Source organism: Culex pipiens, chromosome 1, assembly GCF_016801865.2.
Source record: "Culex pipiens pallens isolate TS chromosome 1, TS_CPP_V2, whole genome shotgun sequence".
NCBI classification, from domain to species: Eukaryota; Metazoa; Arthropoda; class Insecta; order Diptera; family Culicidae; genus Culex; species Culex pipiens.
The window spans coordinates 85,596,402-85,612,715 of NC_068937.1; the positions used below are offsets into that span (position 1 = coordinate 85,596,402).

The window sequence follows — 16,314 nt, forward strand, 5'->3', positions numbered from 1 at the left end:
TTGTGTGTTATTTCTCCTCCAAATTCTTGCATTTCAAATCAAATTGAATGCCACCGGTTGATTGTGGTGACCCCGGCCGAAACGGCAGAGAAACCCCGGACGGACGGAGGATGATGAAGGAAATTATAAAAGAGAAACCGGCTCCGAATGATCGCCAGCCAAGCCCGCACGCCGGGTGTGATTGGTTTAAAGATAGTGTTATTTTAACTGCACAGCAGCGCGCGGTGGCCTTACAAAACCGTGAAGTGAAAGTGAGCCTGGCCTTGACATTGGACTCACGTACCTGTTTTTTACCGGCCGATGTTGTATAATCGTTGCATTTGCATGTTTGGATACTAGGGTGCCCTTATGTTTATAACATGTTTTGAAAAAAAATCAGTATTTTTTTTTTTAAATATTTAAGTAATTTTTATTTTTTTGTTTTATTGAGAACGATAACTTGTATGTTTAACTATAGTCAAGGAAGGAAAAAAAATTGGGCGTATTTTGAACTAGTCACAAATTCTTCATAGGCATGATTTCAGGATACAAACAACTTTTGGGCATTATCAAAACATTTAAGCGCAAAGGTGGTCAGATAAGTTACATTCATATAAAAAGGCTAAACAAGGCAGCCGGCTCATCCCCTGAAATTATTGCAAGCTAGCAAAGGGCGTATTTCTTTATGTTGGGTTGACGATTGAATCATTTGTTTTTTCTACCTTATCCCATTCTCGTAAGCACACTCTAGTTCTGTAGGCTTCACCTAGACGATAATTCATCATTATCACGAGCATGAGTTATAGGAGGCAGTAGTGTGAAGTAAACAAATATTTCAAAATGACACAATCAGCCTTCACGTGTTTGACACAGATCAATTTCTAAAGAATTTCGCGATATCGCGAGAAAAAAATCAAAACGTAATTTAATCCACCATTAGTAGTTGATGTCTTCCTCACATTTATGTATCTTATTCAAAGTAGCAGTATCCGTCCTATGTTCTTTTAATATTACTTCACTAAATACTAATACCTTTGGATATAGGGTTGTAAAATATTCAAAATTTAAGGTGTATAGAAATAATAAACCTTCCATCGGATGAGGAAGTAAAATGTCGGTCCCGGCTTTGGTTGTTAGGCCGTTAAGTCATTCCAGGTGTAGAAGTCGTTCAAACACTGGGGTGGAATGTTCCTTGGAGTAGAAAGAGGTTTGGGTGCTCTCCCCATTCAAGCCTTCGGACTCCTAGGTTCGAGCAGAAACTTGCAATAGAGACCACAAAAGACCCGGGGGTCGTTAATGTGGATGGTTTTATTTTTTTTTTTTTGAGAAATAATCTATTTGTTCATGTAGATCATGTTTTTACATGGACCCATCATTTTCTTCAAAATAGCTTAGTTAGAGCTCCAAGAATTGAAAAAAGAACACTTCAGTGCTTATAAATTTTAATCGGGTTGTCAGGGTTCATTGAAAAGTCCATAGAAATACCTTTACACGTTTTCAGCATAAGTTTGAAAGTACTTTACTAAACTTAATCATTTTCAAAAAAGGGACTTATGGGAAACACCACCAAATCGTTGAGTTATGTAGTGCTTACAGTAACGCGTTGCAACGGAGGGGAAACTATGGGTGATCTCATAAGCTCTAAATATTTGTTTGTATATTAACATAAACTTACATGGATCCTCTGGTAACGCTCATGTTAAGATGGTTTAATACAATCTTTTTGTTTGGGTCATTTTCTTTCCCGTAGTATTTATAGCCAGAATGAACCTCTACAGCAGTCATCTTGGAGGTGTTTTTTCGGCGAGATGTATCTGTAAAAATGAAAGAGAATATAAGTTAGTTTAGTAAATTTCCTGATAGGGAGTAGTCTATGTAATAGTTTTCAATAAAAATTTGGTTCTTGATGAGAAATTTTCATAGTTCTATTGTTGCTTCTTCTACAGCCATCAGTAAACGATGTATGAACGTTTCATTAAATAATTCTCACCTTTGTTTCAATGCATGGTAATTACGCATCGACATTGTACATTAAAACACAGTGTATGTTTTGGATGGACCAAATTGGCTGAAATTTGGGGAGAAGACTCTCAAGACATATCCCGTGTGCATGACGAAGCCCGATTTTGAAATTTTTCTTTTCAAAAAAATACAAAAATCAAAAACTGACGATTATATGGAAAACACAAAAGTATTTTTATCTTTTTTAAATAAACTTTTTTTTTAAATCGGCCTTCGTCATGCACACGGGACCGGTTTAATGAGTCTTCACCAACATTTTGACACAGTGTTGAGATATCGTGGCACCCGTTTTTTGAAACTGCTAACTTCAAATAGCCATATCTCGGCAATGATGCAACCAAATGTCTTCGAAATTTATGTTGATTATAGTTTAAAATGTTTATGTTAATGTCCTGAAAACAAATTTAAAAAAAGTTTGAGTGTGTGCCAATACCAACCCTTGACATGTTTGCCGATTTACATGTATGTAACCCCTTAAGTGATTTAGAATATTTCAATTCAGAATGGCGGTGATGAAATATTTAAAAAAAATCTCATTTTGTAATTTAATAGACAGTAAACCTCGCAGTAAACCACTTAAATTTGACTAAATTAAACATTTTTGTTATAGCTGGCAAAAAATCATGTAATAAAATAGAAATGTAGAAATATCATCAGGATGTAGTATAAACAGTCAATTTAAAGTGAATGCATGCAAAATATGTCTTTTCTAACAATTTTCCCTCAGAATTTCTAAATTAAAATGACTTGTTGGTTCGAAATCCGGACACTCGATTTTGCTTATGAATCGCACAAATTTGGGCCGAACATTTAGTGAATGGCATTTTTAGGTCTCAAATAAGATGTTAACATCAAAACAATCGATATTTTGCATAGAAAAAATCTTAGAATTTAAGGAAATCAGAACCAAAAATTCCTGCTTTGCCTTCCCGGTGCTTCGGACGCCTATGAAATATTTCAGCGAATTCAGCGATTACCAAAAGTTATCTCATGTTTTTATTTAATTTAATTGTTTTAGCATAGAGTTATTTACGTGCGCATGTATTGCGTGTACGTACACGAAAAAAAAAGTTAGGTTAAATTTTGTCCGGCCAGCAAAATCAAATGGTGCGCTAGTGTGCGTACGCGAAACGTCATAAATCCTATTGGCTACAGCATCCAAACATATTTAAAATGAAAGTTGATGTTAGAATTCATCAAATAACACAGTTTTGAGAATAATTAGGCGAACTTGTATCCACATAATTGATAAAACAAGATGAAGTGTCTGGGTTTCGAAGCGTCCGGGATTTCGAATCATGACGTATGACCGTAAACTGGGGTCAATCGGGACACAGGGGACGAATTGGGACAGCAGTTGGAGCACAATATTTTGATTTTTCTGGTTGGTTTCGGATAGAACAGACTCAGGCCAACAAAATGTGTACATCCATTTACAAATTTAAAAGCTTTAAGTCCTCTAAAAACTGCTGTCCCTATTCAGACTGTAGTCCCGATTCACCCCAGATTACGGCAAATGTCTCAAGCCAACCCTTGATTTCTTAGCGGAATGCGGAATTTTTTTCTTAATCGGCTATGATAGATCGTTCAACAAGAACCAAAGTTGATTAAACTAATTTCCATAATACACAGCCTGCACAGAACTGTGGATACACAGATTTGAAACAATACGCGAAACCAGATGGTGAAATAGCAGTGTTTTATGTATAGAAACGGTGTACATACACAGCTGCGAAACCACATTGAGACACTTTACACCAGCAAACAATCCGATGCTAGTGGACAAGATGACACACGAACAGCCAAGGTGGGATCTCCCCCAAGAGTCTGTGGCATCATGCCCAACGTTTGACGCACGTCCGACTGAGAAGACCATGTGGTCATGCTGTTTGAACTGATGCCAACCAAGAAACCCCCGGCGACGAAACGCACTACGAAAGCCCAGAGGTGGCGGAGATAAAATTGAATAATATTATTTACTTAGTTGACGGTGGCACGATACCATGTGAGATAATATCCCAGCGAAAAAGCGAAGAAAAAAGCAAAAGTGTACCGCGTTAATGTACCAATGACTTACTTTTGCTGAAAGACATTCAAAGAAAGTGTTACAACGACCGCAGCTTGACCGAGTGTACCGAGAACTGATGGCCATTCGCTCATTCACTTTTATTTCGCTAGGCTGAGCAGAGTAAAGCTGAGAGAGAGAGAGAGAGGTGAGTGAATGTAAACAAACCATAGAGGTGAGTTCAACGCGCAGAGACGACGAACCCTTCGTGCTCGCTCGCGTCCGAGCGGGATCTCGTTGTGAGAAGTCAATCTTCTTGAGACCAAAGCAATAATGGTTGGCAACGCACATAAACGACCTCGACAAAGCAGCCGCCGGTGACGGTGGTGATTCTGCAATGCAAACTACGAAATCTGGCTCGACGATAAACCGCTCGAAGTGGTGAGGAAAGCTGAATGAAATACCCAAAAATGTTTTGGGACATGCAGTGCGGCATACGGTTTTTGGAGCATATTTCTAGAGTTTTTATTTAATAGGTCCTACAAAAAAAACTCTAGATTTGTAAACTTTTATAGACTAGGCACCGACATGAAGTTAGCTAGGGCATCGTCATCAGACGACGTGATATTCTTTATATTTCCTGTGCTATTGTCTGACAAAACATTCAGCTTCTGGTCAGTTAAAGAAGCATGATGACAGTTCTGAATATTTTTCAACGTTGATTTACTAGTGTCATAGTTATTATCATAATATATTATAGTAACAATTTTTAACAGGTCAACAAAAATATTATTGGCTTATTTCGCATAATCTAAGCAGCCATGCGTCTCCATCAAAATGTTACGATCAATAGTTATTAATGGGAGCGCAATTGGCCCGTGTGGATCAATATAACCGCGCCCTGGACATACAATCAAGTGGTCGAATTTTGTTGTTACAAATACCAGTGCAAATTACAAAACACATTCCCTCTCCCCCAAAGCAACGGAAATTTATAACGTTAAGAATTGTTCAAAATGCAGTACCGGGAAAAAAGCTTTGTTTTTATGATGCTTTTAAAACTATTGAAGATTCGCTAAAACATAATAAACCACAAGAAAGTTAAAGAAAAAAAAGTGCTTCGTTTTGGCTCAAAATTTTGCTGGGGGTCCTGGCCGAAATAATTAGACCCGTATTTTTTTGTTTGACCAATAGGGTGACCTACGCTGTGTTACGGTGGTCTAAAAAATTGCCATTTTCGTCGATTTTCGCAAAAACCACCTTTTTTTAATCATAACTCCTCGCCATTTTAACTAATTTTAGCTGTCTTGGGCGCAAATGAAAGATGATACGTTTGACTTTCAAGAAAAAATAGTTTGGAATATCAAAAATCTAGCCTAACATTTGAAAACGTCTTATGAAAACTTCAAATGCCATTTTGACGGTGTCTGGACCAAAAAGCATATATCTGAAAATATTTCCCTAACTGATAGAAATATATTTTTAACATTTAAGTATCTGTATTGAATAATATGTTGAATATGAAATATTGTTGACTATACATTTCAAAAATAACACAAAAAAACGAAAGTATGTCATCAAATGCACACCTGTAGTTACGATACATTTTTTATTTTGTACGCACCTACCAGAAAATGTAGTAAGAATAGTTGGTTGAATTAAAATAAAATGATAAACTCGTTCCATGTGTTTACGTGACTAACAGAAGTACGTGTTCGTGGCTTATTTCTACGAATAGATACAAAAAATGCCATAATCTATGGCACGTACAGTTTACAAACAATGAGCTCCATGAGCAAACAACATTTTTTCACACAAAGTAGTTGATTATTATAGCAAAAAAGCCACTTCGTACATCCTTCGGCTGGCTCATCAAGTTCAAGATAGCCTTAAACTTTCCAAGCATCTCTTTGATGCAGCCAAGGTTCTCGTGCGGTTATGGACAACGTCTTCTATGCGGTGGCCCGGCGAAACCTTCTGCCAAACAGGTCTATGATGACTGAGCTTGTGCTGCTAAACTGCTAAACATTCATTCAGAATTGGGCACTCCGTTGAGAATCAACAGTGGGTCGTGTATAATGCGAATGTGTTTCGCTGAATCATTTTTAATCGATTTGTCTTGTGCTGAACTTTTAGTTGTTCGAGATTAAACAGTGGATGATTTGTCTTAACAAGGTTGCTTGTTTTTTACTGTGCAGACAATTGTTCTGTTTTTTCTAAAATAATAATTCGATCTATAGTTATCACTAGCGTTCCCAGATTATAGAGGAAGGTGGGGCAACAATATTTGTGTTTAAAAGTTTTTTTTTCGTATATGGACACCCCCATTTTAGAACAATTGCCCCATGTTGCCCCACCCTGTGCACGCTAGTGATAGTTATTGGTAATCGCGTATTGACTGGGTTAAAATTCTTTTCACTGTGATACTCATAATCATAACTAGTGATACGAAATCTTGGTTGTGAAAGATCTCAATGTTCATGCTAGTTTTCTTATTACTACTTACATTGTGTCCCTATCTAGTTACGCCAGTTGCTGGTGATGCTTTCGGTGCTAGTTGCGGTGTTGTCTTTAGGATAGCATGTTGATTGATGTTTTTCGCTTTGTCGTTGCTGCAAAGAACACGTCGTCCGGTTAAAATGGGCTGTGGAAAGAAAACCAGGATTTTTACATTAGTAGATTATACAACAAAGCACTTGATTTTATTACTGTTTTCGAAGAAAACTGACAAAAACTGATTGCACTGAACTGTGAAATTTAAACGTTAGAAATTGTAACTTCTCTTGCGAAACTAAAAAACTTAAAAACGTTTACGCCATTGAACGCGTTCTATGTTAATTATCGAGTCATGCATGCGGTTTTACGTTCAAATCGCTAGTTGATAGTTTACTCAATGTCAAACTGCTATCTGCTATGGTATTGAGAACATACTGCCCATTCCTAGACCTCCGCTGATTGAGGCAATACATAAGCAAAAGGCTCTCAAATTGGTAACTCAGGTTTAACTAGCGGCAGCACGATAATGAAGCACTTGCCGGTATATGGACACTGCACTGAGTGAGTGGCAAGTTCTTGCAACAGAATGAAACGACTTTTCGCACACGGTCTCTGCAGCAGAACCGTTCTAAGTGAGGGTTCATTTTCACTTAAGCGCAATACCAGCGGATACGCTGCATATCACTTTATCAAGCCATCGCTTTACAAACCCGTCCATGCGAATGAACTTTTCAAGATCATTTGCAGACATTCGAAGGCCAGCAAGTTTTCAATTGGTAGTGTGTACAAACTAGTAGTTGCAACGCAAGTGCAGCGTACCGAGTTGTGTAACGATTTGACAAGATTGATCCTTAAACGGAAATAGATTTTGCGTTAAGCACGAACGACATTCAAATCCTCTACAGAGAATCGTGAAGGATACGTTTTTAAATATAAGCGATAAACTTGAATCGAGGTTTGCCAAGATGATTGCGGCTACTGTATATGGATGAATATATTTGAAATAATCTCAATGAAAACAACGTTCATGAAGCGCATTCATTTCGAACACATTAAATAATTCACATTTAGGTGGTTTGGACCTTCCTCATCAAACCATCAAATAACCAAATGACTTTAGTGTTATAAACTTAGATCGGACGATATTAAATATCTGAAGATCATTTTTTATAAACTTGTTTTGATTTCCATATACTTTCTTTCAATAAGATATTATTGAGTGTCCAATTACAATCAGCGATTTCCTAACTAGAAGAACAATCAAATTGTAGAACCTTCAAAAAGGATTTAAGTTTTAAAATATCAGTTCTCATTCCATAGAAATTAAGTTTTATGCCAATACAATTCACCTTACCCTCTGTCATATGCAAGCTTAATAGTTTTCAATCTACATAACAATTGGGGTACACGGGAGGAATTGAGATGATTGAAATTGAGTGTCTTAGACATATCTATGTATTTTTGTTGCTACTGGCTCTGACAATTCACTTTAATTGAAGAATATTTTTTTAATCATTTTAAAAAAATTTACTTCAAATCATTATCAGACTTCAGATGTTGGCCAAACAACTAGGATTTGTGATAATCAAAAACGATTCACTCGGTATTTTATGTTTTATTTAAACATAAAATAAATTAAGTTATTCGAATTACAAATAAAAAAACTAAAGTATTTCAAATCTGATTTACAATCAATATAATAAAGGTAGGCGTTCTTTGACGACTCTTAACCTATTTTAAATTAAAATATGTCTTGTGTCCCCATGACCACTTTCTCAAGTATGGTTCAAGATCTAATTTAAAAAAAATCAACACACCTGGGAATTTAATTTGCAGGGAACGCAAAAATCAACCAAAGAAGGCAAATTAAATATCTTAGATTTAAAGGCTCGCTCCCATAGGTTCGCTAGCCAACACCTGACGCTAAATTTGGAACCGGTTTCGTGCTCCATGTAAAATCATTCAACACGTGTGACTTGGTAAAAAAAATTGATATCTATACCGTTCTACATTGGATCGCTGCTGGAGACTGATTTTCAAAAACTGATTCATCCTGTTCGAGCCAAACATAATTAACACCAAAAGCAAAATTAAGCCTTTTCCATATCAAGGTAGCTGTAACTTGCGGAACTCTCCTTCTGATTCAAGTCTATCGTAATCAAGCCGAAGCAATCCGGAATTGCTGTTGTGAAATCCGAAAGGAATACATATTTAAAATAACAATTACTTCAAAACCTTTTTACAATCAAATATTTAATCATGAAAATATCAAATCAATTATCTCCCCAATCATCTTCCCGCAAAACAAAAATCAAGTTACAGGCATGTGCGTTTACGATATGCAAATAAAGAAACCGGATTTAGAAAGAAAAAAAAACATTAAAATTCCACGCTACAGATTTGCATATGAAGGTTGCCCATAGGGACTCTCACGCCAAATATCAGCTCATTTGGTTGAAAACTGTCTGGTCTCAAACGTGTTACATTTTATATGGGAATTATTATAGGAACTTTGGATGTTTTGTTCAATCGCACCTACAGGCCTGAGGAAAACAAACAGCAACTTTTAGTATGGCCAGGCATGCGTGGAATTATCTGGAGAACAGTGTTCTCGAAGAGACTAAGTCACTTCGTTGAACCTAGTATCAACGGCAAACATCCGAGGTCGTCGGAATCTCGGGTTTTCCCCAGAATAGGCATCAAATTTCCCTTTGCATGACATGAAAGCTTGATGAACTCCACAGACATTTGCTCAGAATGTGATTCTGAGTCGATATGTATACGTGAAGGTATATCTAGGAGGTGTATTTAAGAAGTTCAATTTTCGGGTGATTTTATAGCCTTTCCTCAGTAAAGTGAGGAATGCAAAAATGTATTTTTATTACGCTTTGAACTATGGAATTACCATTTCAGGTGAATCTGTCACTATAAAGCTGTCTTCAAAACCTAAAAATAAGAAAAATATTGTTTGTGGTAACTGTTTGACATGTGATTAGGAAGTCTAACATCATTTAAAAACATATGTTTTTTTTTCAAATACCGTCAGTGGGGGTGACATTGGGTCTGGGGGGTGAGATTGGGTCAAAGTGATTTTTTACGGATTTTACCATTTCTCAGATTCTTTTCAATGAAACTGAATTCTGTTAAAAGGGTTGTGTAGGGGACATCTTAAGATGACTTCGCTGAAAAAAATTCGTTCCTAGAACATATCCTGTTATTTTGGCAGATGTCTAAATTTGGGGTACGTTTTTGGCCAAAAATGACCTCTCGAAAAATCATTTTTCTAATATTTTTGTTAGAATTGCTCGAAAACTACCCAAATGTTTGAAAATCTCCACTTCAAACATTGTAGCGTGTCAATACGATTCCCTCGAACAAGAAACGCTGTTGGATGACTTGTTTTTACCATATCTTTGTATTTCAGCATCATTTTAGTTTCATTTGACCCAATGTCACCCCCTCTAAGGGGTGAGATTGGGTCAATTTTCAAACAATTGGCATTTAAGGTAGTGTTCATCAAAATCGACCATATTTTGGGAAAATGTTAGTAAACTATCTAAGAACAAATCTACGTTAAAAGATTTTCGATGTTATTTAAATTGTTTTTGTTATTAAGAAATTTCGAGAGGTGTTTCGTTTTTTGACCCATAGTCACCCCCACTGACGGTATTGAATCTTCATGTCATTGTTGTTTAGATCAGGGTTACCAGATAGCCAGATTTTTTAAGTGTCAGTCAGAATAAAGATTGATCCTTCTTTGTGCAGATATTGTTAGATTTTGCAAGATTTTTCTATGTATGTCTATTTTCAACCAATTTTTGATTAAAATAAACGAAGTTAAATGAAAATAAAATAAAAAAAATATCTGTTTTTCTCAAACAAAGTGTGAATTCAAAATGTTTGAGACCATAAAATCTGTTAAACCATCTAGATTATACAAACTTGTTTATTTTAATTCATATCATCCATTCCCTTCACCTTTAAGAAATGTTAGATTTTCGTCTACCAGATTTTTAATCGATACTTTTCCAGTTTTTTCAAATTTTGACCTGGTATCCCTGGTACAGACCTCTTTAATAGGAGAGGGTGGGAAGGATATCTTGAAAAAATTTGCAACGTTCTAGGAAGCTGGTAACTCCATGTAAACAAAACATTTTTCTTCTTCTAAAAAACATAACATTTTATCAATCCTTCAAAAGGTCGTGTTCCTTATTTTGATTTGTGTGGAAAATCTCCTTGATTTAACGACACACTGTTTTAAATGGTGCAAGCCTGTGTGAAAACAGCTCTTAAAAATTTCAATGTTATTTCAATGCATTCGAGGCTTGAACTCAAATTCAAAGGGATCGCTATATTCTACACATTCCCATAGAATGGTGAACCAAAACCACAGCAATGACGCGACGACCAACTGTAGCCAGTCTGTGTGCTTGAGCAATGATCGTTCCAACATTTCCAATTAACGTCTGGAGCGAACGAGTGATGCCCCACAGACCATGCGAGTGAGCCACTAATTCGAGCTCTGCCTTTAGTCACCCGACCATCGAAGAGTTGTGTATTTGCCAACCGTCCCCTCCTTATATAAGGTGCACGTATACGCAATTGAAGTTGTATTTCAGGGTCATCTCTAGCGGAAAGCGTCGTAATTCAAGCAATAATTCAACTCAAGTTTTGTTGCAACTCAGCTGACTACCGCCGCCAAAAGGTGTGATACGGAGTGTATCAACGATGATGCTCATCATCATTAGCAACAATTAGGAAATCCAATCCGCTATAATCTCAAGTCACAATTGGTTTGGTGATACGTGACCACGTCATGCGTGCAGTAACGATAGCGTTGCCATTTTTCCAGCCCATTTAAGCTCAATTCCGACTATCATGATGATGATATCAATAAGTTCAATCGCTTGAACTCATCAAAACATTTTGAGGGGAAATTATAATTTGCACATTCAGCTTTTCAAAAGGTCTATCTGTCAGCCCATCGCTAAGTGCTCACGGAACCATGAGTGGCAAATGGGTGGGTAGAATTACGGGCCATTAAACAAAATGAGTGTGCCGAAAAAAATATCAGACCAAATCCCCTTTTTCAATGACGTTGAAGTCAAAAGCTCAAAATAGTTTTGTCTTTGTTGTTCGAATCACGCTGATCTTTATGGACAAAAGCGTTCTTCAGATGATTATAAACAACTTTTTCTGTAAAGCAGTTGAAAATAATCATGCTCTAAGATTTATTTACTCAATTTTAAACCAACTTCCCAGCTTTGTTGACCCATGGTCAATTCAAGCCAATGTTCTGGCAACCTTACACAACCTTGAATAAGTGATTCATCGTGCTTAGCCATGTTTAATTCATTGACGAAAATTTCGACGATGGAGTGAAGTTTGCTTGCGTCAATTTGATCTGTGAATTCTTTAACTGCTTCTTAACATTCCAACGCCCAAGGCTCCAGAAAAGTTGGAACGGTAACTCCAACTCAATGGATCTCGGGCATAACTCAACCAATCAAGATGATTCTTCTTCCCAGTGATTTGTTAGGATGTCTAGATGATTCTAGAACTTTGCAGAACTTGATTTGATCAAATCTGTAATTTTTGCGATCAAAAACATCGTTCCAACTTTTTTTTCGCGTACAAAAAAAAAATCGCCAAAAATTCTGCGGAGGCAGTCGTTTTGAAAAAAGGTGGAACGATGTATTCGGTCGCAGAAATTACAGAGTTGATCAAATTAAGTTCTGCAAAGTTCTAGGATCATCTAGACATTCTTACAAATTACTGGAAACAAGAATCGTCCCGATTGGTTGAGTTATGCCCGAGAACCAGCGAGTTGAAGTTACCGTTCCAACTTTTTTGGGAGGCTTGGGCGTCCGTGTAAGTTGGACATGCGTTGGGCGTTCCAGTGTTAAGAAAGATTTGGTTTGCTGAAAACCAAGATATACTGCCAGTGGATCCTTATTGATTCTTGAATAGTACTTTAAGCAACGAGGAAGTGGTCTGTTGTGCAAGTATTCTTATAAAAAACATGCAAACACATGTCTTCCTTGTTCTTTGAGGACTATTCAAGATTTTTTTATTGGATCCACCTAAATCTACCATCATTTGGGGCGAATTGGTTTTAGTCATATTTTTGCACAATATTAGAATATTTTTGATTGGTTTTGGTTAGAACAGACACAACAAAATTACTACATAGTTAACAAATTTGAAGCCATAGACTGCCTATGTTCGCATAAATGTCCCATATGCAAAACATCAAGTTGTGAAAAACGCATTTGAAGTTTGTCCCACACATAAGGCTACGTGTTAGGTTTTCGCGAACAAAACCGGATTTCATTCTGATTTCTGAATTCTGAAAATCGATGAAAAAATTAGAACCTATTGACACAAACAAAATCCGCTCGATCTAGTGATTCCCAGCAAGAGTATTCTCATTCTATCACTCCTCCTCGACCACGCGTTCTCACCGCTGATTATTTTGTTCTCTTGAAAAACCACAATTAAAGAACGCGGGCGATTTGAAACCATTATACTGCGTCCTATTATACAGCGCTGGAATAAAATGGTGTCTGTTGTTTTGTTTTTGCTAAACACTGTTGAGGATCAAGCATCTCGTGGAAGTTTAATTTTGTTTTTATATTGGATAAGATTTTCTCCATGCATTTCCAGTGTAATTTTCCAACATCAGCTTTTTTTCATATAAATCTTTATTCAACTTTTCGAACTTGTTTTTGTATGACCAGCCCGTGAATATTCGGAAATCTGTATCTTAAGAAGAAATGTTTTAATCGATTTGGTGGATTCTTTTTAGAAAAAAAAAACCCATTAAGTAAGTAAGAAAACAAAATTATTGAGAAAATTTTAAAAAATGAAATTTTTCATTTGGAAAAACATATTCAGCATTGAAAAATGTAAAATCGGTTACTCTTTTTAAAATGAATGCTTGAAAATTGAACGACACTAAGCAAGAAACACTCGAGAATGTTATACAAATGGACAGCTCGTGTAGTTTATATTTGCCATTGCAATTCCTGCTACGTGATATAAACTAAAAACAATTGTACTATAACAAATCAAACATGTGCCGAATTTAGTTTAAAACAAATGTTAACTTCCTTATACAATCCAAGGCATATTTTTTCTAGTGTTTTGAATTGTTTACTGAGTTTAAATCCGGAATATTAGCTCGATTAGAAGAAAAGACTAGCATTCCATGAAAAGTATATTTTCTACACAATTATGCATGGGTAGACTAACTTTTTCAGTTATGGCAATTTTCAGCATATAAGCAATTTCTGCGATCCATTTCAACATTATCAATACCAATGGGCAACTTCTTGCGGTAAAGTTTGCGTTTTTTTTTAATTCTTTGTCCTCTATCTTAACCTATACCCTAACTGGCTCAATCGGCCTTGCCATCACGGAGCCGTGCGTCTATTTATAGATCCGAGATCTATTGTTCTTCGTCTTGATGGTGATGATGATCTCCTGGGGGTCTTGTTGGAAGAGTCTTCCTTCCTTCCTTCACTCGCTGTGGTGTGGTTGGTTGGTCATCTTCCCGTCCATTCTCCACTCAACCACCACTATTTGTTTCTAGCGGGGGGAGCGGCGTACGTGTGTGTGTGGTAATTAATTACCGAGGTTCTGGTGCTCCCAGAGGGAGCAAGGGGGTCTAGTTGCAACCGAAAAATCGGTGGCGAGGTGACCGGGCGGGAGTTGATCCCTGATCGTCTGCTTGGAAGGCAGATCGCTTAACCATCAGGCTAAGTACCCGGACAAGTTTGCGTTTTACTTTCTCCTCTTTGAGATTATAATATAATCCTGCTCTTTAAATGTTGTTTTTACAAAAAGCTCACAGAAACACCTTCATTTTTACCTATTGACTCAGAATGGAAAACTGAATAAATTGCTCTCTCTCTCTCTCTCTCTCTCTCTCTCTCTCTCTCTCTCTCTCTTCTCTTTTTGTGTCCAGAATTCTCACTTTTTTCAGCACTGGATGAACCGATTAAAGCAAAAATGCATTGCGCGGTAGGTAAATTTTAAAGTTGGACTTCAAAAAAAATCAAGCCATCCTCATTAACGACCCCCACATTATTTGTGATCTCTTTTCTGCTCGAACCTAGGAGTCGAATGGCTTGAATGGGGAGAGCACCCAAACCTCTTCTACTCCAAGGAACCTTCTACCCCAGGGTTCGGACTGACGAGCTTTGTATTGTGAGTCCAACCGCCGCCAGCGATTCCACCGGAGCAGGCTTGGTTTGGTGTTTTGTTTGTCTTTATAGTAGGGAGACGACTAAGGCCGGGACCGACGTTTTACTTCCCCGTCCGATAGAGCAGATGGGAATCGAACCTATGATCATCCGCTTACAAAGCGGGCAGCGTAATCGATCGGCCATGCCTGCTACAATTGGACTAATGATTTTGAATTCTTTATAACTATTCAGATTTCATCAGGGTGATTCGCGATTTTCAAGTAAAATCATCTGGGTAACATATTAAATGACCCAAATGACTGGAACAGTTATTTCAATTCGCCCCAAATAATCCGATTAACCCCAGATGATTAGGTTGATAAATGAAAACCGTGCGCATAAACAATATATTTATGGTTTTTTTTCAAGCATTTTGCGTCCTAAACCTTTTTTGATCAATGTATAAAACATAAGAGTATTTTCTTTTTTTATAAACAATCCATCTTAAATCACATTTAACAATACAATGAACTCATAATTAAATGGTCCTGCCATTGCATTTCAAGTTTCAGTGCACTTTTCATGGCCACTTGTTCGATTTGACTCATTAGTTCATGACACAGTAAAAGTAGGTCAACAACATTGGGCCAAACTTCAATTCCTTCGTTTAGCCGGTTTTTTCACAGTCACCGCAGATTTGCTATGCTGAGCAACTGATGAATGTAGTAAGCAGTATTGTGTGTAAGCATCTGATTGGTTTTGGATGCTGCTTGCTGGATATTGCCGAGTGTGTGTTTCGGTGATATAATGTGAAGTTCAAGCAAAAGAGGTAGGAGGCCATCCATAAACAACGTAGATGATATTTTAAATTCTAACCACCACAATTGGTGAATAATCATCTAACTGTGACCCCCTTCCACTTTAACTACCCACGTGGTTTGTGGATGTCCCCTAAACCACGTTGCGCCCGCGGCTGCTCAATTCAACCGAAACAGCTTTTAATGTTGATTCAACTTGCTGACATAGGCGCAAGCCCACTTTTTTCCACCAGCAGCCGCCTTACCAAACTCGTTTACAACGAGCAGCAGTAACGTCATGATTCGAAATCCGGACACTTAGTAGCATATTATTTTTGTTATAGCTGGCAAAAAATCATATAATAAGTTGGAAATGTAGAAATATCATCAGGATGTAGTATAAACAGTCAGTTTCAAGAAAATGCATGCAAAATATGTCTTTTCTAACAATTTTTCATCAGAATTTTAAAATTAAAATGACTTGTTGTGCTTCGAATCCCGGACACTGATAAATGCTGATTCGAAATCCGGACACTTTTGCTTCGAATTCCGGACACTCGATTTTACTTATGAATCGCACAAATTTGGACTGAAATGTTAGTGAATGGCATTCTTTAGGTCTCAAATAAGCTGTTAACATCAAAACAATCGATAGTTTATGTAAAAATTTGCTAGAATTTGAGGAAATGAAAACCATAATTTTCTGCTTTGCCTTCCCGGTGCTTCGAACGCCTATGAAATATTTCAAGTGAAATGTTTCACATATTTGGTAAACTTATAATTTTATTGTATTTAATTGTTTTGGAATTAACTACAGCGTTCAAAC

The 16,314-nt window shown here is 37.0% G+C and overlaps 1 protein-coding gene across 2 annotated transcripts in view; it reads right to left on the bottom strand.

Moving 5' to 3' along the window:
• The window catches only part of LOC120425488 (ABC transporter G family member 20), a 33,439-nt gene that overhangs the window by 9,378 nt on the left and 7,747 nt on the right, over positions 1-16,314 (bottom strand). Inside the window, exons 2-3 of one of the 2 annotated variants that reach the window (XM_039590032.2) lie at positions 6,513-6,650; positions 1,655-1,793 (exon numbers count right to left, since the gene is read on the bottom strand). In XM_039590032.2, coding sequence (XP_039445966.1) covers positions 1,655-1,764 — 110 coding nt within the window. In that variant the 5' untranslated portion in view covers positions 1,765-1,793; positions 6,513-6,650. The remainder of the gene's footprint in view (positions 1-1,654; positions 1,794-6,512; positions 6,651-16,314) is intronic. The other variant, XM_039590033.2, reaches the window with a different exon arrangement.